This window comes from Vulpes vulpes, chromosome X (genome assembly GCF_048418805.1).
Source record: "Vulpes vulpes isolate BD-2025 chromosome X, VulVul3, whole genome shotgun sequence".
NCBI lineage: Eukaryota > Metazoa > Chordata > Mammalia > Carnivora > Canidae > Vulpes > Vulpes vulpes.
In genome coordinates, this window is record NC_132796.1 from 62,594,385 (window position 1) to 62,620,817 (window position 26,433).

The following is a 26,433-nucleotide window of genomic DNA, read 5'->3' on the forward strand; positions in this document are numbered from 1 at the left end:
CTTTAGGATCGTATCCTTTCCCTGCTTAAACACTGCTATTCAATTCACATGCTTACAGTACTAAAGATAATTTTCAGAATATAAAACCCTTTGCAAATATAACCTTTTAGTCACATCTCTTTCCCCCATCCATCACCACTGAATTTCTCACTGTTCTCCCATTTTGTGCAGACACAAGCTGAAAATGACACACTCAAGAGATATTTCATGTTCATTTCATTTAGGTCCCTAGCCTACCTTTCCCTTCTATGCCTTTCTTCATTCTTCTTTACTTTCTTCATCGGATTGTCTACCATTATGAAATATAAAAGGAATTTAAGGGAAGGAGGGAGGGAAACTGCAAAACATAACCAGGTTTTTTTGGTGGGGAGACATGCCTCTTACCACTGTGGACGGCCTAGTTGGTCAAATCCTAGAGAGTAGGGCCGAATTTGTTTGTTTGTTTATTTGTTTTTTTGGTCGTTCAACATGTATTAGAGGTTCAGTGAATTGCCTTTAAGTTATTGATTTTTCCCCTTCCCCCTCTTCCTCTCCCTTGCGACCTGGAAAACAGAAAATCTTCCCACGGAAACTCCTCAGGGGCGCCCCAAGATCCAAGCTTCCTTACATGGACTCGCCCGCGCTGCATCCCTCCCCGCCACCCACCACCCACTGCAAGTCCGTGGTCTCCAAGCACAAACCCAGCGCCGGCTTCTTGATCTCCGGAGCGCGCGCCCGCGCGCGCGCTCTCTCCATTTGGCCCCCTACCCTGCAGCAAGGGCAGCGTGACGTAATGCAACCTCAGCATGTCGGCCGCGATATAAAGGACAAGGCGGCGCGCCTCCCAGACGCAGAGTAGCTTGTGATTGGCTCGGGCTGCGGAACCTCGGAAACCCGAATTGAGGACCTTACAGATCCACAGCTGCCGACCCCCGCAGAAATCTGGAACGCGGTCAGAATCCAACTGGCGGCGGCAGTGGCAGCAGTGGCTGCAGGTAAGGAGATTCCTGGAGAGAAAGTGGAGGGATTTGGGTGCGCTGCGCTTAGTGTCGCCAGTGTGAGAGGAGAGGCTCACACCCAGCCTGTAGTATAGGGCGTAGGGAACAATGGAAGTGGCGTCTAGTCCCTAAGCTTTGCCTCCTCCTTGGTCTGACAGTTTTTCTCCCTAGCCGCAGCTGGTGACTGGAGGAATTGAGGGAAGTGGAGTGTTTTCCCCCTCAGGCAACCTCTCCTTCCCCTAGGGGCAAGAGCCGTCGTTGAGACCGTCGGTGGTTTAGGGTGACGGGAAAATGGCGGAAAACAAAACGGTGAATTGAAGAATGCAGCGTCCCCCTGGCATTTTCTTTCGGCGACACCCCCCTAATATTCCTTTCATTCGCCCCTACTTCTCTATCCCCCGCCTGCTGCTTATGGTAACCTTGGAATGCATGAGGGATGGCGGCGTTTGGGAGGAGGTGGCATCTAATCGGCGTTTTAGAGGGTAGGGAGCAGTCAGAGCCCGAGGGGGGCGGCGGGTGTGTGCGGCAGTTGTCGCCTCCACTAAAACACCACCATTTTGGTTCCCAGCTGTCTCCCATGTAGCGGGGCTGGGAGAGCGGGAGGAGGATGAGGGGTTGGGCAGCACAGCGTGGGTAGCAGCGGTGGCGACCGCTGCACCAAGTGAGAGGAGGGAGGAGGGGAAAGGGTATTCTTGTTGCTTCGCTTTCTGCCTTTCCACGGAGAAGGTTCTCTTGTTTGGTTTAAGATCCAGTCATATGGGTAATATATGAAGGCACGTGTGTGCGTTCTGCTTGAAATGATTGAAACTTGGCATGGTCGTGGGAAAGGGAGACTTATGCGGGAAGCGGGTTGCGTCCAAAGCTGCAATACTGCTACTTGTCACGGCTCCTTTGTCTCCTATCTCTGCAAATACTACTTTCGCATTCTCTTGCTCTGTTGCCTTAAGATTTCTCATCTACCTCCCACCCTATTTACATCATGAAGAAGCTAGGTCCTGAATGAGCTGTTTGGAGAAGACAGATGAAAGTAAAATGTTTTTTGTTGTTGTTTGCTTTGATTTCTGTACCCCGTACATTGATAGAAAGATGTTTACTTGAAGCGTACTTAGTGGTTATCTCCATTCAGTAAGGATGTGAGATATACTCTTGAGAATACTGAGAAGCCCAGCTATCTATTGGCTATTCAATACTTAACACACTGCTGTTCTCATACCTCATTATTGATCTTATTTAAACTTCATATAAGGGGAAAAGTGCGCCAATATATTTATTTATTTATTCATACAGTGTGATACTCCCTTATAGTAGTTGCACTGTGTTAAAATTTTTACACTTCATTGAGCGCTAGTGCAGATTTTTCTCTATTGATTTGGCAAGGATAAAGCTTGCCCTTGGTTGGTTCTCTTTCACTTTCCAAAATGAGATTTAGCTAGTGATTTTTAAATGTGCTTTAGAGAAGATTTGGTTTAATGGAGTGGTGGAATTCTAAGTGTAATAATGTTGCTTATATCGTAGTAGGTAGTTGTTTCTGTTGGAATCCCTTCGGATGCTTTTTAGATGAATGGATTTGAGCACTTAAGCTCTTCTCAACCTCACCCTGCACGTTAAAAGTGTAAAGAAAATCCTTAAGTGTGTAAGAGATTTTGTTTAAAATGTTTTAAAATGTCTAATTTTGAATGTATTTTTACAATAGGTAAAGAGAACTTTTTTCCAAAGAAAATAACATAGGTCAGAAGGAAAAATAACAAAAACAAATTGCTGCAGATTTTACTTTACAATATGTAAGAAAATCTACAATTTCTTCAAGACAGTCATATTAAGGTGATTAACAAATTAATGTTTTATTTAATAATTAAACAGAATTAAGTGTTTAAAACATTTTAAGGCATTTGTAATTTGATTACTTATGTAAAGCAAGCAGTTATTCTAATTAAAGTTGAAATAGTACACTGTTTTAAATGTTGAAAATAAGTCCTTATGGCATTTTGATTTATCTCTGTGAACATAGGGGTAGTCTATTTTGAACTCTCTTGACCTCTGATGGTTTCATTTTGGAGGCAGGGAACAATGTGGTATTTGAAAAAAAATACAGCCAAGAATTTCTAAAAAATTGTAATTTTGCTCATAAAGTAATTTTATTGAATCATTGTATACACAGAAATGACACCTATTGCTGTAGGATTTTTATATACATGATTCAAATGTTATACTCTCCTGCCTCTTGTACACCTGTAGAACTTTAAGGCAAGGAAAAAAATCTTAGTGATCTCCTTACTTAAGGATAAATTAAGGTGTTTTACATGGCAGCTTTCTAAAACTTTAACGATATAACCTCATCTTTTGTGCTATATAACCCAATTTATTAAACACTCTGAAATAAAAATGAGACAAAATTTTTATAGAATTGATACTTTTTGGTGATACTTAGAATTTTATGTTTGAAAGGGAAATACACATAATGTAATTATAAGAAATATGCTTAGTGATAGTATTTGACATTAGGTTCCAAGTCTGGTTATCTTAAATATAGGATACATCACTTGAAATGAAATGGAATCCTTGCTTTCAGAACTAGCTTAAAGCTAGTGTGACTTTATTAATCATTAAGGAAGAAAATCAGTTGTACATTTATAAGTAAATGATATTCTGAAAGGAACAATTTGCTAAATGTTTGTATGTGATTGATCTTATCTCTACCATATTTAGGAAGCAGTCATGTTTCTTGAGTCCTCAAAACTATGAGACAAGAGACTGTAGTAGAGTGAGGCCAGAAGTCCTTACTGGCTCAAAGAACTCCAGGGAAACTGGGATAAAACATTTTACATTATAAGTAGAACCCCGGGAGCCAGAGGTGAAACACAAGTTTATCTGCAGAGCTCCGCTGCAGGGCTGAGCTGGGGCTGGAAGAAATGGATGAGAGCCACTGGATGAAATTCACTAATACTAGACACCTGAGTCTTCTAGTAATGTATAAATATCCCAACTATTGTCTGTTGTCATCTTGTTCTTTTTTTTTTTCTTTTTCTTCTTTTATAACCTACATTTTAATTGGAACGTTAGTGCTACAGTTTTGTTCTTTTGCTCACTTCTATCACTTCCCCTGTGGCTTGTCACCCTTACTGTGTCTTATTCTCCATTATCTTTGATTTATTTCCTTTCACGTAGCCCTTCCTTTACTTATTCTTGTCACATAAAGCATCTAATCAAGGTTTTTATTTTCCTTTGTGATGAGATTTGCACACCTGGTTCTAAGGCCTATTTTCCATTGCATTTTTTTTCTCACAATAACTGACTTTCGCTTAAACATATTTAAACTCTTTTAAAACCATTTTTTTTACAGATATCTGTGAATGAACTTTGCTAAGTATGGAATCAGGTGGTGGAAGTCTTGGATTGCACACATCAGACTGTAGAATGGCCCATACCATGATTATGCAGGATTTTGGTAAAGCATTTTCTTTGTTGTATTTTTTTCTTTCTTTTTTAAAAGTCAGAGCATACTAAATATCAAAACTATATTGAAGAAGGGGAGAATTTATGAAATTTATGAAATTTGTTCTTTTGCTAGGAAATTATTTGTAGAGCTCTTTAAAGATTAAAGCTATGTGACAGTAGTCTACTTAAAATCATTCTTAAAATTTTGTGCAGGGCACCTGGGTGGCTCAGCCAGTGTCTACCTTCAGCTCAAATCATGATCCCAGAACTTTGGAATCTAGCCCTGCATCAGGCTCCCTGTTCGGTGGGGAGCCTGCTTCACCCTCTCCCTCTGCCATTTCCCCTGCTTGTGTACTCTTGCTCTTTCTGTCAAATAAATAAATCAAATCTTTAAAAAAATTTGTGGGAATGTTGAAGAAAGGAAACTTGGAATATAGTGGTAATGTGGCATTGAAAATGAAAAAACTCAGCTTAGATAAATAACAACATCAATTCTTGAATGTAGGAAATATTAAATTGTCTTTCTCAAATACATTTTATTTTTTTTTTAATTACTTTTTATTGGTGTTCAATTTACCAACATACAGAAAAACACAAATACATTTTAAATTGTATTTTTGATAAAACTGGAAAAGGACCTACTTCAGTAATTACAAAGAAGTTAGATGCTTATGTAGTGAGATATTGGAAAACCATGCATTAGGTGATTAATTATATTCTGATGAAATATCTTTAGAAAGTTGTTTCTAATAACATTACATCTTTCTTTTTTTAAAGAAAAGATTCCCTACTTTTGTGGCCAAGTTTTTCAGTAGCCTCTTAACAGTAGTTGTTTTGCTGAAGATGTTAAGACTATCACAGCCAACAAAGAAACTGAATTTGGTCAGGGTCAATCTGAATTATAGAAGAGATGGAGGTATCTGAAGTATAAGAGGCAGGAATAAGGTGGTAAGAATTGAATAAAAGTGGAGTAAGAGTAGAAAAAACAAATAGTAAATTGGAATAAAAAGTAAACAGAAAATAAGGTATTATGGAATTGTCAAAGATGATATTAGGAATGGATGATCAAAGCTAATAATTAAGAAAATTATTAGAATTAAGAAAATGGTATTACTGTTTTCACATTAATGTTAATATATTATTTTGTCCCTTGTTGTAAAGGCTACAGTATTGAGAGTCAGAAGAACTGGATTCTAGTCTTGGCAGTCCTATTACTTGGGCAAATTACTTTATTCACTTCTGTGAGGGGATTGGAGTAGATAAACCTAGATACCCTAGATAACTGTCCTCTCCAGTTCTATGATTCCTTGACACTTCTATCTGATGAATAAATATGTGGTGCATAAATCAAGATTAAATGTGGTGGAGGTTGAGATGACTATGTAGTTAATTGATTAAACTGAAAGGAATCATTGATTCATTCTGCTAAATGAGTCAGAAGACAATTGTGTTGTTATGGATAACTTAGAAGTGATTTTGAGTGAAAAAAGTACATGAATAAATTCTAGAAGAAGGACAAAGAACTGAAGAGTAAAGATTTCACAAAGAATTTTGTGAATTCTTTGCTAGAGATAGTTTTTAAAATACTGGAACACTTGAACTTCAGTATAGTAAAATAAGTTTTGGTTGAAATGTCACCTTTAATTTTTTGCATTTTAAAAAGGTTTTAGAAATGGAAGAAATACAGCATTTTCTCCCTATGATACAAAATTTAATCTACCCTGTAGCATTTGGTGAAGTGACAGACTTCCTTCACTCCTGAAGAAGTTGCCTATTAGCAAGTAAAACCTGATTCCTTTCTAAGATTAAAAAAAATGTCCCTTTAGTGCTGGTGAATGTTTACTTGGTATTCCTCTTACCTTCCTTTTCATTGTTCCTCCTTGATGTCTTAAAGTTTAATCAATCCCTTATTACATCTAATACTTTACTTCCTTTTAGTTCCTAGGGAAGTAGAACATGCATATTGAAATATATTATGCACATTCTTTTTTCTAATTTTTTATTGAGATAAGAATTTTTTAAAATTCTTTTATTACTCTTTTTTAACAAACGGCCCCGGGGATAGAGGACCAGGGGAGGGGGGTAGAGGGGAAGTGAGGCCCCAGAGATAATAATTCATATCATACAATTTACCCATTTTAAAGAATACAATTCAGTAGTTTTAGTATACTCACAGAGTTGTGCAAACATCACTGCTACTTAATTTTAGAACATCTTGTCATTGGAAAAATAATACCTAATACTCATTAGCAGTCACCCCCACCCCTACTCCAGACCTAGGCAATCTCTAATATTTCTGTCTATGGATATACCTATCCCAGACATTTCATATAAATAGAACTATACCATATGTGACCTTTTGTGTCTAGCTTCTTTCACTTAGCATCGTTTTCAAGTTTCATCAATATTGTAGCCTGTATCAGTTTCTCTTTAAATTTCTGCCAGCATCAAAAGTTAGATATTTGCAATCCCATAAACTAATGATATTTGTGAAACAGAGTCTGGCATACACAGGTAGAGCTAGCCAAGTAAGTATACTATGCATTACAGGATCTCTAAATTCTATAATGTTCTTGGTGGGGATAGGATGGCTACTATGTTAAGAATTTGAAATGTTAATTTAATTTAAAAACTCATTAGTCCAGTTTCTTTTGAAAGATAATTGAGATTTTAAAAAAATTAAAGATTTTATTCATTTGAGAGATAGTGCAAGAGAGTGAGCATGAGCAGGGAGAGAGGCAGGGGGAGAGGGAGAAGCAGATTCCCCCTGCTGAGCAGGGAGCCAGGCCACCTGACTGGATCTCAGGATTGAGCAGAAGGCAGACTCTTAAGTGACTGAGCCACTCAAGCACCCCTGAGATTTAAAAATTTACATGATTTATGTACTAACTTTGCTTGTGTCTCAGTAAAATGGTTATCCTTGGAATTTGTGCGATTGAATTTAATAGTTAAGACTTCATTGATGCAAAAAGTCTGTGTTGCTCTGTGACTTAAATAGCAAAACAGCCTTAGATAGTGGCCCAAAATAGACCCAACAAATACCAAATTTTATCCTATACCTCCTGTAAAATTCCAGGTATTAAATGAAATAACTCTAGTAAAATGAGAAATGCTTGAAATGATGACTTATTTCTTACTGTTATTTGGTTATGTAATTGCTTTCACACTTTTTAAAGATGATTTCTCACCATTTATAATTTGTTACCTAGTTAGATAAATTGTTAATGCCATTTAATACTGCTTATTAAATGCTTTAAAATTTAATTGAGTGATTATGTGATAGATCTTCTTACTCATTTTTTTAAAGAGAGAGAGAAAGTGCACACATGTTAGGGTAGGGAGAGGGAGAAGGAGAGAGAATCTTAAGGAGGCTCCATGCCCAGTGTGGAACCCAATGTGGGGCTCCGTCTCAAAACCCTGAGATCATGACCTGAGCCAAAATCAAGTCAGTTGCTTAGCCAACTGAGCCTCCCAGACACTCCAGATTTTTTACCCTTTGTTTCTCAAACTGTTCCTTTAATGGTGATTCACTTGGTTAACCTTATAAATTTCTTTAAAAAATAGTCTCTATAGTAAGTAAATTCTATTCTCCTTTATACTGGTAGAAAAAAGCCAGCCTAGAGTTAAGCGGTAAGTTCAGCCCTCAGCTTGAACCTTGGGCAAGCTTATTTAACTTCCTTAAACCACAGTTCCTACATATTTTTTATAGTTCCTTCATATTTAAAAAATGAGATAATAACACATTATACAGCTGTTCTGAGGCTTAAATGAGATAATATATGTAAAAATATTAGTAGGTTGCTTGGTGCATAGATAGTGCTCAATAAATATAGCTAGTGTGTTGTTAAATAAGTGACTGGAAATTCAATGGATCTAGTAGATGAGCTGATAATAGAAAAAAGCAAAATTTAATGAGACGTCTTAGATCTTGGTCTTAGTGAACTGCCAGAACCCTATGGAGAACCTGTCAATTCTTGGTCTAGGATACTTGATATTATTATTTAATTCAGCATAAACAAGCATATTTGGATTTATTTTAGTTTAGATTTGATTTATTTTGACCTGTAAGTTTCTACTAGAGTAGAGGCAGAATTTATTTTGACCTGTAAGTTTCTACTAGAGTAGAGGCAGAATTTATTTTGACCTGTAAGTTTCTACTAGAGTAGAGGCAGAATCCTCCTAGCCAGGTTAATCTGAATTTAGGCCAGCACCAAGTGTTATTCTATCCTTCTATCATTCCATAATGTCTGTTCTCAAGAACCACACTAACCTCCAGAATTTTCCATATTTTAAGTCTGACTTGTAGAAGGATTTTATAAAATATTAATTTTATTGTTTATATACATAGAATTCCAATACTGTGAGTTTTATAGATTTAATCTTTAATTTGTCCTTGCTAAAATTTGCATTTCTTGTCTGGCTGAATGCTTAATTTGAATCTTCACCAACTCCCCATCTCCAAAATGGTCAGTGGAGAAACAAGTGAATAGGAAGGACTTATTCTATATATATTCCCTTTATCTACCAGATTTTCAAGATTGAGGCTATGTCCTTTTGAGGTAATATGATGGGTTAGGTAAGAGTTTGAGAATACTGAGAACAATACGAAAGGATTGAAAAGAAGATAATTCTGAAAGGTAGCTTTCCCTTCTTGCCTTATCTTTTAATGGATAAGAATATTAGTAGTGTCCACTGGTCTCCACTCTAACTTGTTAACTAACTTTTGTAATGAATTGGTTAATAACAATGAACACTGTGTAACAAATGGCACTCTTTTGGGTATGATTTTATAGAAAGTGATCCTTATGTGGAGAAGGCTTTGTATTAGATTATTTAATATAGATAATAGATAATTTTGTTATAATCTGTTCCATAAACTCTTATCACTTGTTTCTTGTACACTTCAGTGAGGCAGAATTTGAATTCCTCATGAAAGGATTTTTGCACTTTTACATTTATAAAGGGAATAGGAGTTAGTGTTTACCATGCTACTCAAAAAAAAATTGTTTAAAGCTTTGTTCCTGCAGATTTACTAGTTTAGAATTTAGTGCAATTTAGAGATATGAATTTTATCAAACCAAATCTTTGTCTAAAATTAGGTGTTTTTCCCCCAAAAAATCAGGTGTTAAAAGATGCCTTCCACTTTTATAAGAATATAATAATTCTTATAAGATAAAGAAGTTTAGAGACTTTCATGTTTATAAATGCATATTTTATAATGTATCCACCTGTCATATTTTACTAACTTAATTAAACATATTAGTACCCATTTATATTTGTGTGTGTTTTTAATTTTAATTTTTTGAAATATATGACTCATAGGAAGTAGAAAAAAATAGTACATGGAGTCCCATGTCGCCTGTACTGCTCTTCTTCCAATGGTGACATCTTCTATAACTGTAGTACAATATAAAAACTAGGAAGTTAACATTGTTATATTACTGTTAACTAGACTAAAGACCTCCTTAAATTTTCATATATTCTGAGTATATATAGTTCTGTGCAGTTTTATCCTGATACAGATTTTTGTAACCACCCATCACAATAAAAATCTAGAATTATTCCATTACCCTATGTATGCTATGCCAACATCTTTACACACACACACACACACACACACCTACATTTTTTGTGTGTAAACATGTTTTAATATCTCTGGGAAAATACCCCAGAGTGTTATGGTTGGGTTGTATGGTAAATACATGTTTAGTTTTGTAAGAAAGTGCCATATATTTTCCCGTGGCACTGGGGTGCCTGATACCATTTTACATTCCTGCTAGCAATGTACTTTGTATCTTCACCAACCTATGGTGTTCTTTTTTTTTAATTTTAGTTCTTCTGATATAGTAATATCTCATTGTGGCATTTATGTTTTACTTGAAAATAAAGTGCATTATTTTTAAGGTCTTAATTTAGATTTTACTAACACTGTTTTCACCCACTTCCACCCCAGTGCCCGGTTGGTGCTATTTTGTTTGTTTATTTTCTTTTTTTTTAATTTTTATTTTATTTATTTATTTATGATAGTCACACACACAAAGAGAGAGAGAGAGAGAGGCAGAGACACAGGCAGAGAGAGAAGCAGGCTCCATGCACCGGGAGCCCGACGTGGGACTCGATCCCAGGTCTCCAGGATCGCGCCCTGGGCCAAAGGCAGGCGCTAAACTGCTGCGCCACCCAGGGATCCCCTGTTTGTTTATTTTTCACTTTTATGTAAGCTCTATGCCCAACGTGGGGCTTGAGTTCACAACCCCAGGATTAAGAGTCATGTGCTCTACCGACAGAGCCAACCAGGTGCCCCTGGTGATGGTTTTTGCTTTTTTTAAAAAAATATTTTATTTATTTATTCATGAGAGACACACAGAGAGTGAGGCAGAGACATAGGCAGAGGGAGAAGCAGGCTCCATGCAGGGAGCCCGATGTGGGACTGGATATCGGAACGCCGGGATCACACCCTGAACCTAAGGCAGATACTCAACCGCTGAGACACCCAGGCGTCCCAGGTGGTGGTTTTTATTGCAGTAAGTTGTCAGTGGTTTTTAAAAAATGATAGTGTGGCAAGAACTATTTCATATTTTTAAAATATTTTATGTCATCTGGTACATTAAATATATTACTGTTAATTTAATAAAATAACTTTACTTTTTTGGATAATTGTTTGTATTATAGTGGCTGGAATGGCTGGTACTGCACATATCGATGGAGACCATATTGTTGTTTCAGTTCCTGAGGCTGTATTAGTTTCCGATGTTGTCACAGATGATGGGATAACCCTTGATCATGGCCTTGCAGCTGAAGTTGTTCATGGGCCCGATATCATCACTGAGACTGATGTAGTAACAGAAGGTGTAATTGTTCCTGAAGCTGTACTTGAAGCTGATGTTGCTATTGAAGAAGATTTAGAGGAAGATGATAGTGATCATATATTGACTTCTGAGCTAATTACAGAAACTGTTAGAGTACCTGAGCAGGTGTTTGTGGCTGACCTTGTTACTGGTCCTGATGGACACTTAGAACATGTGGTCCAAGATTGTGTTTCAGGAGTTGACTCTCCCACAATGGTATCAGAGGAGGTTCTTGTAACTAATTCAGATACAGAAACTGTGATTCAAGCAGCTGGTGGTGTTCCTGGTTCTTCAGTTACTATTAAAACCGAAGATGATGATGATGATGATGATGATGATGATGTCAAGAGCACTTCTGAAGACTACTTAATGATATCTTGTAAGTGAAACAAAAGTACAAAATTACTTGGGAGATTGATTTATATGTAAACTTAAAAGGTTTTCTGGGATAGGGGAACTATTCAATAAAACTCATGGGGATAATCTTTTGAAAAATATTTTTTTTCAAAGCTGTGTTGTTGAGATGCTTTTTTGATATTGCTCATATTTTTAATTTACTCAATGAAAATTCATACCCAAAATTAAACAAAATAATGTAATGCAATTAATACCTTAGAGCAGAAAGGAAGGTTCAACAAGAACATTAACTGATAATATTTTTAATGATAAATATATATATTTCAGAGTGGGAAGTTTATGTAGCCACTGCTTTCTTTTTAATATAGCAGGTACTGGAGTTGTCAGTTCAGTTTTCCTTAGGAATTTAAGCATAATATATTAAGAAATGTGTAATTAATTTTTTTATTAAATACTTGAAAAGGAAATCTTAAACTCAGATTGTGCTCTGCAGTTCTCCCTGTGTTTATTTTCTGTTTGTCTAAACAGCGTGTGTATATTCTGAGCAAAAACACTTTAATGTGTTTATTTCAGATTGCTTTATGATGATGTCTATAAGACATTCTATCTGAAGGAGGAAGATAGAAGTATCTTGTTCTCATTTTAAGTGGTGGGTTTGCCTGAACAGCAACGATAATAAAATTCTCATGATGAGTTATTGATGGAGCTTGAGGAAGAAGTGGGTCTATTCTTTATAAAATTTGAAGGGATCATGCTGGAAGTAATAAAGATCAGATAAAAACTCCACTTTTTCATGGTGCATTTTTGTTCTTTTCTTTTTAAAATAAAAAAGGATTGATTGGGAAGTACATCAACAGGTAGAGTATATGTATATGTATATAAAGTGATTGTTATATATGTTATCAGTGAATTTAAAACTAAAAAATAAGATTAATTCGTGAATATGATTCTGAAGTCTAGCATGTTAACTTTTTTCCCTCTGTAACCACTTTTGAATATTTACATTTTTTCTAAAGGAATGAGTTAAGCCACTAAAATACTGGCTGCAAATGTTATTACCTTTTTTTTAAATTGATGTCCATTACTAAAGCAATTCCATATTTAGATCTTAACCTGATGTTAAAAAAACTGTGGTTATTATTATATAAAATAATATGACAAGTTGGTAGCCTTTCTGTGTATCAAAATAACATTGTGCCTTTAAAAAAGTACCTGTTGAATCGAACTGTTTGATATTAGTTTAAAATTTGACATTATGTGTTTTGAGAATTGTCAAACCTTAACATATCTTCTATGATTTGATTCTGCAAAAGATTTTTTAAAAAAAGAATTTCTAGAATATTTTAATTTACGATATTTATATTGCCATATGTGTCAAATGCAAAGACTTCTGTCCTACTGTAATAGGAGTAAACTGAAGATTATAAAGAATATGTATTGCTTGAATAATACTGGGACTGCTGTGGGATCATTTTAGGATAAATTTAGACTGGGAATTAACTTCTTAATCATTAGTAAAGAAACAGCAATATATTTTTTTAAAAAGTCTATTTAAAACTTAAGCAGTTTTTTATTGTGGAAAGTGGAATATACAAAAACTAAATATTTTTTTATATCACCCATTTTCCCACCACCCATATCCTTCCTTGACCATTTTTGTAATATTTATTATACCCAAATTGGAATTAATCTTTTTTTTAAAAAGTTATTTATTCATTCATGAGAGATACAGAGAGAGAGGCAGAGACATAGGCAGAGGGAGAAGCAGGCTCCCTGCGGTGAGCCCTATACTGGACTCGATCCCCAGACCCTGGGATCATGCCCTGAGCCAAAGGCAGATGTTCAACCATTGGGCCACCCAGGCATCCCTGAATTAGTTACTTTTTACCAGTGTAATTAGTTACTTTTTACCATTTTCATTTATTTTATTTTATTCTCTTTTGATTTAGTTTTCCCCTTTTTTTCCTTCATAATTTGCACTTCATTTTCTTTACCTCTTGGTTTATCTTGGCCATTGAATCGTACAGGAGTTAGAATAAATTGCCTTCAAGGCCTCAATGTTAATTTAAAAAGCCTCTTTTCTGTTTATTTTTCTCAGGATAGAGATTTTCAGAGTATCTAAGAAATAAAGTTGAGGACTTAAAACAGGCCATTGTCTTGTTCCTGAGTCCCTAAGTATTCCTATAAGGAAATCTTATCAGTAGCTGAGTTTTAGAAGTAGGGAGTTTTGTCTTCTCTCATATCTAAGGGGTGTCTGAGGCTTCTCTCCTTTCAGGCTAAATGTCACAAATTATTTATCTTAGCAGTTGGTTAAACTTTCCCACTTGTGCTTAAGTAACTTGGAAATTAATATAGAATAACTGTATCTGTCTAAAATTATCGTAGTTGTGCTCTTTAAAAATATCTAACATCTCTAAGACATTTATGGGTGATGATTTCCTTTATAAAAGCTGCACTGGAAGAGGGAAGTTCCATTAAATAATGAACCAATATAATGCATTCAAATTGTTTTTTTACCTATAAAATCAGTTTATATTTCTTTTGGGAACATAATCTTATAGAAAGCAAAATGTCTTGGTAGGGTCATTATGGGAGATCTCATCAAACCTTACCAATTTCAAGGGTAAAAAAAGAAAAGTTAATATCTTTGTATTTTTTTAATATAATGGCTTTATTGAAGTATGATTCACATGCCATAAAATACACTGTTTAAAGCATGCAGTGATTTTTAATATATTCACAGCATTGTATAACGATCACCACAATCCATTTTAGAATGTTTTCTTCACTTCAAAAAGAAACCCCATGCCCTTTAGCAGTCACCTCCCCACATACCACTTCCCCTTCCTGACAACCACTAATCCAATTTCTGTCTCTATAGATTTGCCTATTCTTAACATTTCATATAAATGGAATCGTGTAATTCGTGGCCCTTTGTGTTTGGCTTGTTTCACTTAGCATAATGCTTTCAAGGATTATCCATATTGTAGCATGTGTCATGTGTCAGTACTTCATTCCTTTTCATTACTAATATTTCATTATAAGGATATACATTTTATTTATCCATTCATCAGTTGATGGGCATTTGGGTTGTTTCTACTTTTTGGCTATTATGAATAATGCTATGAAGATTCATGTACAAGATTTTGTGCAGACAAATATTTTCAGATCTCTTGGGTATACACCTGGGAGTAGAGCATCTTTGCAATCTAAATATTACTAACTTCTGTTTGTTTCAGTGCTGTGAAATACAGATCCTTTACATATTCCCTCATCCCATCTCTGTGATTCATCAATATACTCTATACTGATAATAACATACCTACCATATAATTTTGGTAGATGTAACATAAAAGTGGTACAGTAAAAAGCCTACTCAGCTTTTAAAAGGAATATTGAATTTGTAATCAGATTTTGCTATTGAGCTATATAAAAGAATATTGAACATTGGCAAACTTGCCAACAATGCATCTTACTGTTTTATGTTACATTTAGCAGCAGTAAACTCTGTGATGTGTATACCATTGCCTGCTATTACTGTCTGGAATGTCATGTGAGTTTAGAAACCACACTGTGGGACTTGGATATTGCAAACCTTACAACAAGCTAAAAAGTTAAGCCTTAATTTAGAATATTTTGAGTATTATATGCATTAAGAAGATCTTTGAGGATCTATTTCTAAAATTCCTTAGTTGCCTATTAAGTCTTTGTTAACTTTATACTTTCTATAACAAGGAATATAGAAAAAATCTTGGTTAAGTTGATGATTTATCTCTTAAAACTGCACACTAGCATCCTTAATAACGTTATCATCTTCCATGAATTAAAATGCAAAACCAGTTTGGTTACTTAATACATTTCAAAAATGTTCATTCTGAAGAATCTAAGTAGAAAATAATGGATACCTTAAACTATTTATATGCGTTAAGGCATGCTATAAATGGAATCGGGATAGCAACAGTTATTTCAGTACTTAAAGTAAAAGCTATGATACCAAATTATTGAGAAGTGACCAAAAATGTGTATTTCATTTCATGAGCTTTAATTTTATGAATTATAGCTTTAATTCAGTTTGCTACAGAAGGAACTATGATCACTTTAAACCTTTCAATTATAATAAAGCAGTATTTATCCAATGAGAGTATTTTCAGTATTTTATTAATTTACCGTAAGTTATTCCAACTTAAATTCGTGTTTTGGACACTTTTTGAGGTTTTTGTAGATCCTATGTCTTTATTTTCAAGAATGGGAAAACACTTTATGAAAGCCTAGCTTTCATCTTTTAATACTTTCTGTGATGTCATTAATTCAACATATTTTAAAAGGGAAGCTATTAAATCAACACTATCAGATACTTCATCTTTTTTATTTCATTTTAATCTGTCCCATTGTCAAAAAGAATTTTGCCAAAAATCATAGTAATAGAATTAGGGGCTATGATAGAATTAAAATATTTAATCTATTTATTTTGATCATTTAAGTCCTTTCGTAGTCTATTTGAACTATTAAATAGTATAGAATCACTTATATTTTATCAAAAAGTTAAAGTAGCTTTGCATTGTAAAAAGAATTGCTGAAACTTTCTGTCTTTCACCATTTTGAAAGGCTAAAAGAATGTTTTTGAATTTGTATATATCAGATTTGAAACTGAGGTAAGGAAAAAAAAACAAAAAAAGAAACTGAGGTAAGGGAAATCTAGACTTTGACTTATTTAGATCTCATTTTCTAAGAGTACTGAATTAATACCTTTTTAATGTCACTTTATTCATTTTTCAGAGGATCTAGAATTGTTTAGATATAGTCAGAAGCTTTAAGATTTTATGTTTCATGTATGATACCATGATATACATAATAGGAAGGAGCAGATTTTCAATTAGATTGCATTTCAGTTTTCATATGTACAAGCATTGAAATAAAAAATAGTAAGCATATAATATTTGGGGGAATATATTGTTTAACATTTATGGTCAAAGAACAAAGTTTATTAATATATATATTTATTCCATAGATTGTGCATTGTATTCACGTGAAAATAAATGTTATTCTTAAAGACTGTAGAGCAGAGAATAAAAATTTTAAGTATATACTTAAAACGTAAGCAATATTTTCAAATATTGTTGCTTTACCTTTATGATTTTGAAGTCTAGCATATGTAAGTAAATATAGAAGTATGCAAAATTACTGGTTTCAAGTTGTCTTCCATTGACTCAACAGAAATTAAAAGTATTATGATTTTATTTTTATAATTTCTGAAAAGCCTTTTTTATAAAATAATTCAGCTGTTTTCTGTTTCCTCTTTTTCAATTCTAGATTTCATATGCTAATTGGTCTTAGAAATACTGATATTAATTTAGGAATTATTGTTTATATGAACTTATTTTATGAGTACTATGTGTTTTATGTTCTGATTTTTCTGATATTAATTTTGATGTTAGAATTTAACTTAAAACGTTTAATGTAATAGAAGATGATTTAATAATTTCCCAAACTATTTTAATTAAAGCTCTATGATTATTAAGTATTTCATATATAAATTAAAATCTCTGAATAAGTTTTTATATAGTTATGATCATGTAATATATCTGATTTCATATAGTGTTTTTTTCATGAAATGTACCACTTTTGGTGGTTGCATAATAAGTCATTAAGTCAATATAGTGGATTGGTGATTAACACATTTACGTTGCACTTATGCTTAACATCCATTAAATGTCAATTGTACTTTTTGACTAAAATATTTTCTTCTTTATATTTTACAGTGGATGATGTTGGGGAAAAATTAGAACATATGGGGAACACACCATTAAAAATTGGCAGTGATGGTTCACAGGAAGATGTTAAAGAAGATGCATTCGGTTCAGAAGTAATAAAAGTGTATATATTTAAAGCTGAGGCTGAAGATGATGTTGAAATAGGTACAAAGACTAATCTTAATTTATTGCTATAATAGGAATTAAAACTACTTATCTTTTCTGGCAACTATTCTGAAATTGTCTTTAAAGTGCAGATTTTTTTATAGGTTTCTTTGGAGATGGAATATTAAAAAATTGTATCTGAATAAAAAGCAGGAATGCAGCATGTGTCATTCTTAGATTCTTCCAACATAAGTAGAATATTACATTTGGAACTATCAAAACAAATGAGCGGAGAGAATTTGATTTAGAATAGGAAGTTATATTGAGTATTTAAGGGCAAGCTAGAGGCTAGAACCAGGCTGCTTAGATTTTAATCCTAGTTCTGCCATTTAACTGAGCGGCTATTGGTGAGTTACTTAACCGCCTCTGTCTCAGTTTCCTCATCCGTGAAATGGCCATAATGATAGTAAGTACCTCATAGGGCTATTGTGAGGATTAAACGGGCAAAATACATGTTAAAGACCTATATAGTGCTTGGCAAGTGTGTAATGTAAATGTTAACATTTGCTGTTAGTTCTCAGTGGTTATTGCAAATTTCTAGTGTAATTTATAAAAAAATTGTCCTGACACTTAGAAATTTATATTGGAATATTTTGAGGACATTTTTCTAAAGGAAAATATTTCTTATGTCCTTAATTCAGGGAATTATTCCATGATACTTTTCTATTTTGATATGTGATTTAATTTTTAAGGTGGAACAGAAATTGTCACAGAGAGTGAGTACACCAATGGACATTCTGTAGCTGGAGTGCTTGACCAGAGCCGAATGCAGCGGGAGAAGATGGTTTACATGGCAGTTAAAGATTCTTCTCAAGAAGAAGATGATATTAGTAAGATATCAGTACAAGGGCACTGTGGTGACTTGTCAGTAGCCATCATTCATTCTTTAAAAAAATTAAGCAGTCTCAAAGCTACAAACACTATATAGGAACAAAGTTCAATAAGATTAAGTCTGAATTTTGCTGTAATTACTTTAAAAGGAAAGTGTCCTTTTGACCATTCATGCATACGTGTATTGTTCAAATCAGCAAACATGAAATGCTATGTGTCTCAGATACTAAGGATATAGAGATAAACAACAAATGGTTCCTGACTTCTATTAGAGCCCACAAATATATATGGAATTAGTGGGAATCTATTTTGTATGTTATTGGATATGTTGTATATACCTCCTCTCTGAGGTAGGTGGTATTATCTTTGTTTTATGAAAGGAAAAAATGCTCAGGGATGTTAAAAAATTGCCCAAGATCATTTCAATATTAAGTGAGGAATGTGCGGTTTCAAATTATATCTGTCTAACTCTACAGCCAGTGTTCTTTCCACATGGCAGTGAACACTGTTGGCCTCTCTCTGGATTTAGCAGTGAATGGGCCAACTGGTTGTTTTCCTTCTGTCACCTAAAGATTAGATAAGTAAGTATTCTTCCTAATAAGTTAAGCTGCCAGGATCTTTACTTATTATGCCTTTGATGGTCTTCAAGTAGTTGCTGCTTAAGGTTTCTTGGGGCTGAGTACCATAAGGTAAAAATAACTACTCAGATTTCCTATCCAGCCATGCTGCCCTTTTCCTTATGAAGACATGTTCCTTTCTGCCTACTTTCTTCTCATCTCAGTGTAACAATGCAGCCCTTCCCTAGGGCTTCTTCTATCTTTATGACATGCTGAGATAAAAAACTATCTATTTTGTTTTGCTCTAGAAGGGCAAGAGCCTCCACTTCAGTACATTACCTTGATGATATTCAGCTTTTCCTATACTGCACTCTGATCTCCACTCCTCAGATTTCCTTCCCTAGAAGCCATGGGAAGCTGAATTCCAATCCCAAACATGAATAATACACCACAGTTGAAAACATAAAAACAAGTAAATCTAGAGGATTTCATTGAAGAGGAAAATAATTTCTAGTTGGTCTCTAAATTGTTTATTATTTTTTTTTACTCATTGGTCAGTAGAGGGGCACAATAGAAGGTGGGAGACTGAAGCTTAGGTTAGATGATGCCAGAATTCCTTGGGGATGTGGAAAACTTAGATCAGTGTCTCTTTCTTGTCAGTTGAAAGAAGGGAAACTTGGGAGAAGAGGGACACTTTTTCCCCACATTTTTTCCACATTTCTTCTGTGGTGACTAGAAGATCCCGGTATGTGAATCAAAGGAAAAGCATAAATTCAAGCCAATTTTTTACTTAACAGCTTAAATCTAAATGGGTTAAATCATATAAAATATGCTAAATGACCCTCTAGGTTTAAATTTTTTACACCAATATTATATTTTTTAAAAAATAAGCCTCATTTAATGATTTTTTTTTCTGAAAATCCTGCCTCTTAAAGGGTGTCCACCTATTTGTGAGCACCAGCTTATGTGTGATTTTAATTAATTCAATCTATTTTATTTAATATTGTCTTCAATTACTAGTGTTTTTGACTATTTTCTTTGCACGTACAGTACTGAATTTACATTACAGCATGTGGGATAGCAAGGACCACTTTCTAGTATTGATTCTGTGGGAAAAGCTTTCTGAGTTCCAAAGAACAATCAGGCAGAATTATGGACTGAAACCTATTTTACAAATTTGTAATGCCCAATGGACTGTAAAATCAGTCAGTATATTTCAGGCGCACATGTTTATATATTATATATATATATTATGTTATTACATATATATTATTATATATAATCTAAAAGTCATTTTCATAGGATAGGTTCTAAGAGGAGAATAAGAGTTTTGATAAATGATTGTCTCCTAGTGGCACTAGTCTCCAAAGTGCCTAACATAATTTTTAAATTAACCAAATTGAAATCTTGACATTTGAAAGATATAAACTGTTTGGAATTTTTTACCCATTTATTAAATATTTGGGGTTGTAAACAAGCAATTATTTCTAAAATTTAGGTTGCGCTGAAATAGCAGATGAAGTTTACATGGAAGTCATTGTAGGGGAAGAGGAAGGAACTTCTCTCCCTGAGACTCAGCTTGAGGACTCTGATGTTAATAAAACAATTGTCCCTGTTGTCTGGGCTGCGGCATATGGTAGGACACTGGCATTTTTTCACCTGATAAGTACATATCTATTTGATCAGCCTTAGATCATTAAATATGCTGTGCTAGTGCCCCCCATGAGTTGACTAATATTATAAAATGTTTTGCTGTGGACTGATTAATCTCTAGGTACTTACATGATTTTCCTACCATATATCTTATGTTACTTAAAATGAGCCTTGCTTAATGCATTGTTGTTTTTCAGTAGGATTTATTTAAAATCCTACCTGTATAAATGAGTACCAAAAAGTTTTATTTTTCTAAAATAGGAATATCCTTTGAAAATTGATCCTTCCCTTTTTTCAAAAACTTATTTCATGTATTAACACCACAAAAAAAATTTGGGGGGTTTGAAAAGAAACAGAAATCCAGGTATGCTCTTCTACAAAATACCTAATGGAAGGTAAATTTATCAAGTTTTTTTCTCTTTCACATTTTACCTCATTCCTACTTAATTTACAAGATGGTCCAGGTATACTCTTTACTTTGAAAATTTTTGGTGTTCAGATGCATTATCTTATCTTGATTTATGGTCCAGGTATACTCTTTACTTTGAAAAATTTTCGTGTTCAAATGCATTATCTTATCTTGGTTTCTCCAAAGGTTCATTCATTCAACAGTCATTTATTGAGCATCTTCAGTTTTGAGTGTATTCTGCAGAAATATCTATTCGGTTTTTATTTAAAATGTAAGATTGTTCTGGATGTTAACAATTCCAAGGATGCTAACAGTAGCCCTTATTTTCAGTGCGTGAAATAATATCTAATCTATGGGAGTGGAAGAACTCAACAAAAAAAAATAATAATCCAAGGAACAGTGGTCAAAGTAAGATTTTTGTAGATTAAGATGTGATCCACTAGTAATCATTATACTTAACAATTCAGTTTTTAATTAGTCTTTTTTTTTCTAGGAGATGAAAGAAGAGTTTCCCGGAGGTATGAAGATTGTCAAGCATCAGGTGAGAGAGCATTATATGTGAGATGTAAGTTAAATAGCCAGTTTCATATACTGCATGGAAAAGAAACAGTTATTTGTGTGTACAGACACATATGTTAGACTTCTACCTGGTCATATCTTACCTAGTTACATAGGAGTTTGCCTCTTTTGGGAATCAATTAATTTATATACAGATATAACGTGTGTTATTCTGCGAATGTAATTCATTTTAGATTTATCTCAAGATAAAAATGTTGGGCAACTTACAACATGAATCTTAAAGGATGCTGTGGAGAAAATTATAAAATAGAAGTTGTTTAGACAAAAAAGTAAAAATTTACAACTACTTGTAATGTATTCATTGGGCAGAACTGTTTTCTTAATTTCTGTGGCAACCAATAGACATATATAACTGTTAAATAAAACCCATGTGTCAGCTTCATTTTTCTTTTGAGCTATAATACATACTCTATATAGCGTTATTCCATGGTTGATAGTTTTTTTTATTTTCTTAATAAAGAGACTCTGTCTCATGGTAAAATGTCTGACTCTTCTGTTCCTACCTTTAGGAGATACTTGACTCTAAATTTAAACGTAGATAACAGAGGAATTGATTAGAGGCATACATCAGCACAGCATATAGGCTAAATGGCTTCACTGGTATTTATTTATTTATTTATTTATTTATTTATTTATTTATTTATTTGGAGAGAGAGAGAGAGAGAGTGCAGAGGGAGGAGGTACAGAGGGAGAGGGACTAGCTGACTCTGCACTGGATGTGGAGCCCAACATGAGACTTGGTGCAGGGCTCAATCTCACAACCCTGAGATCATGACCTGGGCTGAAATCAAGAGTCAGATGCTTAACGGACTGTGTTGCCCAGGACAGGTCTACATTTTTAAGCTAAATTCCATGACAAAATAGATTTGTGAGAACTGAAATTTTATTAAGTACTTTATTCTGTATATGCTAATGCCACTGACTGTGGTAAATTGCCTGCCACATCTATCTTAGTCTTTACAATCAGTCTTAACTTTTTACATTAATTGAATTATTCTAAAGCATCTATATAAGAGACATATTGTTTGTTCCATATTACACATAGTCACCATAACCATATTGGTTCACTGACACATGTATATTTCTTTGCTGAGTTTCTTTAATTTCATCAGCTTTCATTGGTGAGAAATTTAATGATGCCAGTATTTTGTTTGGGCCATAAAAGTCTCTCATGTCACATTCACCTTATTAATTTATTGCTTTAGGATAAATAAATTGAGATATTTTAAAGCTAATTTCACATGATATCCTAATTAAAGTGTTTACAGTTGTGTGTGTGTGTGTGTGTGTGTGTGTGTATAAGGGCATAAAAGAGAGAATACGATATACTTTGTGAAATTTAGCACCATGATGGCAACTTAATGCCATGTCATCTCTAGTAATTCATCTAACCAAAACCAAAAAGTATAAATGTTATATAATTTAATAGTGTACCATTTTTTTCCAGGAAATACCTTGGACTCAACATTAGAAAGCAGAAGTAGTACAGCAGCACAGTACCTTCAAATTTGTGATACCATTAATACAAATAAAGTACTTAAACAAAAAGCTAAGAAGAGGAGAAGGGGAGAAACCAGGCAGTGGCAAACAGGTAAAATACTAATACTTTGCTTTATGATTATGATCATGATTTGAAATGTGGAAGTCATTTTTTTGTAAGCAAAGGAAAAAATCACTTGTTAGTGTATTCACACTTCCATATACTTGTCTGTGTTTGATTTAAATAGTTGAGTTTTTAAAAAGTATTTTACTGGTCCTTAATAAAACTATGCTTGTTTTCTCTTTCCCCAAATGATGTTTACAAAGAGAATTTTCAGGTTGGTTTCACAATAAAAGGTGCCTGTTTCTGGTTTACAAAATGTATATAGCATTTTAGCAGGTGAGTATTCTATAGCACAGTGATGCTTATTACTTTTTAATGAGCTATTTTATAATAAGTTACTTTTAATGTGGATTTTATCCTACAGGATTTTATTCTACTAGTATAGTTCTCACACTATGAATGTCAGCTAATTTTGGTACCTTTGTTGTAAAACCCTTTAAAACATCTGGCCAAATGTCACAACTTCCTTTTTTTTTATCTAGCTGTTATAATAGGCCCTGATGGACAGCCCCTGACAGTATACCCTTGCCATATTTGCACAAAAAAGTTTAAATCCAGGGGATTCTTGAAAAGACACATGAAGAATCATCCTGATCATTTGATGAGAAAAAAATACCAGTGTACAGATTGTGACTTTACAACTAACAAGAAAGTGAGTTTCCATAACCACTTGGAAAGCCATAAGCTTATAAACAAAGTTGACAAAACCCATGAATTTACAGAATACACACGAAGATACAGAGAGGCTAGTCCACTGAGTTCAAATAAACTTATATTAAGAGACAAGGAGCCGAAGATGCACAAGTGCAAATACTGTGACTATGAAACAGCAGAACAAGGACTGTTAAACAGACATTTACTGGCTGTTCACAGCAAGAATTTTCCTCATGTTTGTGTTGAGTGTGGGAAGGGCTTTCGACATCCTTCTGAACTCAAGAAACATATGAGAACCCATACTGGTGAGAAGCCATATCAGTGTCAGTATTGTGTCTTCAGGTGTGCAGATCAGTCAAATCTGAAAACTCACATTAAGTCTAAGCATGGTAACAATTTACCATATAAATGTGAGCATTGTCCTCAAGCATTTGGTGATGAGAGGGAGCTTCAACGCCATCTGGATTTGTTTCAAGGACATAAGACACACCAGTGTCCTCATTGTGACCATAAGAGTACCAACTCAAGTGACCTTAAGCGGCACATCATATCTGTCCATACTAAGGATTTTCCTCACAAATGTGAGGTCTGTGAAAAAGGTTTCCATCGTCCTTCTGAGCTCAAAAAGCATAGTGATATACATAAGGGTAGGAAGATTCATCAGTGTAGGCACTGTGACTTTAAAACATCAGATCCATTTATCCTTAGTGGTCATATTCTTTCAGTTCATACTAAGGATCAGTCATTGAAGTGTAAAAGGTGCAAGAGAGGGTTCAGACAACAAAATGAACTCAAAAAACATATGAAGACCCACACGGGAAGAAAGATCTACCAATGCGAGTATTGTGAATATAGCACTACAGATGCATCTGGCTTTAAACGACATGTGATATCAATACATACAAAAGACTACCCACACAGGTGTGAATTCTGCAAGAAGGGATTCCGAAGACCATCAGAAAAAAATCAGCATATTATGAGGCACCACAAGGAGGCTCTTATGTAATAAGATCAATTTAAAGCTATTTCAAAAATAGGATATGCTACATGGGAGGAAAATTTCATGAACTGTTTCATCTAGTTCCAAAGCTTGATAGTAAATCATAACCTTACATTCTTTGTATTAGAGATCTTGAAATATTTGAATTGACAGGGGATTTCATTGCCCTTTGAAAATTACTTAACGAATTTAAAAAGCACCATAGAATGGTTGCAGAAAAACTCTTAAGTGTCTATTTAATAGTATTATATGCATAATTAAACTACAGAAGGACAAAGCAAAGACAATAACTTTATTTGGCTGATCATACTAGAGATAAATGTTTCTGAAAAGATCATATTTAGTTGAGTTTAGCAATGTTTTGCTGTGGCAAGCAAGTCTCACTTTTATGTGATTTTAAAAATGAGGTGGGGCAAGAAAATACAGTCATCCATCAGTCACTTAGTCATTGAGCCTTTTTTATGGCACCTGAAAATTGATTTCCAGAAATTACAAAAGTTTTGTGTATTCATTAAAAGAAATTTCGCTGGAAAACAGCTTATACTAATTCAATACTATTAAAGAGATTTTCAGAGCTGCTAAGATTTTATTACAGGATGGGATGTTTAAAATACAGCATTCTTTGGAAGTCTAAAATGAAATCTAAAGTTCCCTTTTTTCTGATGTTCAAGTTGATTTTTCAGTATGGCATATATGACAAAAGTATATTTGAGTCAGATGTGGCTTTCTAAAACAGATGCAACAGTAGTGTTGCAAATAAAGTTAGCACTATATTTCTTTACGATCTAAAGATTAAATTGAGAGAACACAGTTTTCTTAAATATGATGTTTAGAAGTTTCTTTTTAGGGCAGTCTCAGCAAGTATGATTGTTCTAGTCTTACTTGAATGGTTAAAGGTGCAATTTTATGCCATTATTGAAAATTTTTATTTTTAAAATCTATATGCCATATTATTAACATGCATTTTCAATGTGAGGCAGCATAAATGCAGTATTTAACAAAACTCTGTGTTGCCAATAGAGTTTGGAGGTGGATATTCAGTTTACAGTGTATAAATTTAAAATATGCATCCTTTTAACAACGCTTTGTGTTAGCATGCTGCAAATCAAAATGGCGCTTAATATAAAAAGCTGGTTTAGGGAAATTTAATGAAAATCCTGTTCATAAATGTAATGCATATGATGTGTACTTTTAAGTTATAGTTGCTTCATGTTTACAATCAGCTGTTCAACATAATTAAAATGTAATTTTACTTTATACTATATTGTGGTTTTGTGTTTGAAGTAATGTTCACCTTTCTGTTTTTGCACCAGATAAGAATCTGTTCCTTGAGAATAAATTTTTTATCTTTCTTAACTTCAGAATATTAAATTTGGAAAATTTTAAATAGTGTGTTATGTGGCTGTAAATGATGTACACGCTGTAAAATAAGATTGTCATTGTTATGTGGGATTATTATTTCTAAATGTTACTCATTGAAATGAGCATACAATAAAAAGCATTTATTGCACTTCAAGGTTTTATGAATTTATTTAAAGTTTGTTGTAATGTTCACTCTTTGTTAAAAGACTTTTTACCTAAAATTGCTTGTAAGTAATTTGGTCCACAATTTAATGTC

General features: G+C 33.9%; 2 protein-coding genes across 14 annotated transcripts in view; both read left to right on the forward strand.

Annotated features, from left to right (window-relative positions):
- APOOL (apolipoprotein O like) overlaps positions 1-637 on the forward strand; it is a 356,871-nt gene extending 356,234 nt beyond the window's left edge. Inside the window, exon 11 of the transcript XR_011998214.1 lies at positions 554-637. The gene's annotated coding sequence lies outside the window, so the exon portion shown is untranslated. The remainder of the gene's footprint in view (positions 1-553) is intronic.
- Positions 554-26,325, forward strand: ZNF711 (zinc finger protein 711). Of its 13 annotated transcripts, none has more exons than XM_026016747.2 (12): positions 554-974; positions 2,671-2,798; positions 3,684-3,940; positions 4,318-4,422; positions 11,082-11,636; positions 17,374-17,529; positions 18,222-18,359; positions 20,416-20,553; positions 21,310-21,387; positions 21,473-21,520; positions 23,006-23,149; positions 23,644-26,325. In XM_026016747.2, exons 4-12 carry the CDS (start codon positions 4,344-4,346, stop codon positions 24,819-24,821), a joined length of 2,514 nt encoding a protein of 837 aa, XP_025872532.1. In that variant the 5' UTR covers positions 554-974; positions 2,671-2,798; positions 3,684-3,940; positions 4,318-4,343; the 3' UTR covers positions 24,822-26,325. The 13 variants fall into 13 exon arrangements, with proteins under 13 accessions (XP_025872532.1, XP_025872538.1, XP_025872535.1 ...); XM_026016748.2 differs by having other exon boundaries at positions 871-974; positions 3,684-3,945; XM_026016750.2 differs by lacking the exon at positions 21,310-21,387 and having other exon boundaries at positions 677-974.
- The last annotated feature ends 108 nt before the right edge of the window (positions 26,326-26,433 follow it).

What these genes read in the sequence shown, in the direction of transcription:
- ZNF711 (XM_026016747.2), top strand. Translation starts at nt 4,344, where the DNA reads ATGGAATCAGGTGGTGGAAGTCTTGGATTGCACACATCAGACTGTAGA. An exon ending in TGAAGATGATGTTGAAATAG is followed by an intron (nt 17,530 to 18,221) that starts GTACAAAGACTA and finishes TTAATTTTTAAG; the next exon opens with GTGGAACAGAAATTGTCACA. An exon ending in TCAAGAAGAAGATGATATTA is followed by an intron (nt 18,360 to 20,415) that starts GTAAGATATCAG and finishes TCTAAAATTTAG; the next exon opens with GTTGCGCTGAAATAGCAGAT.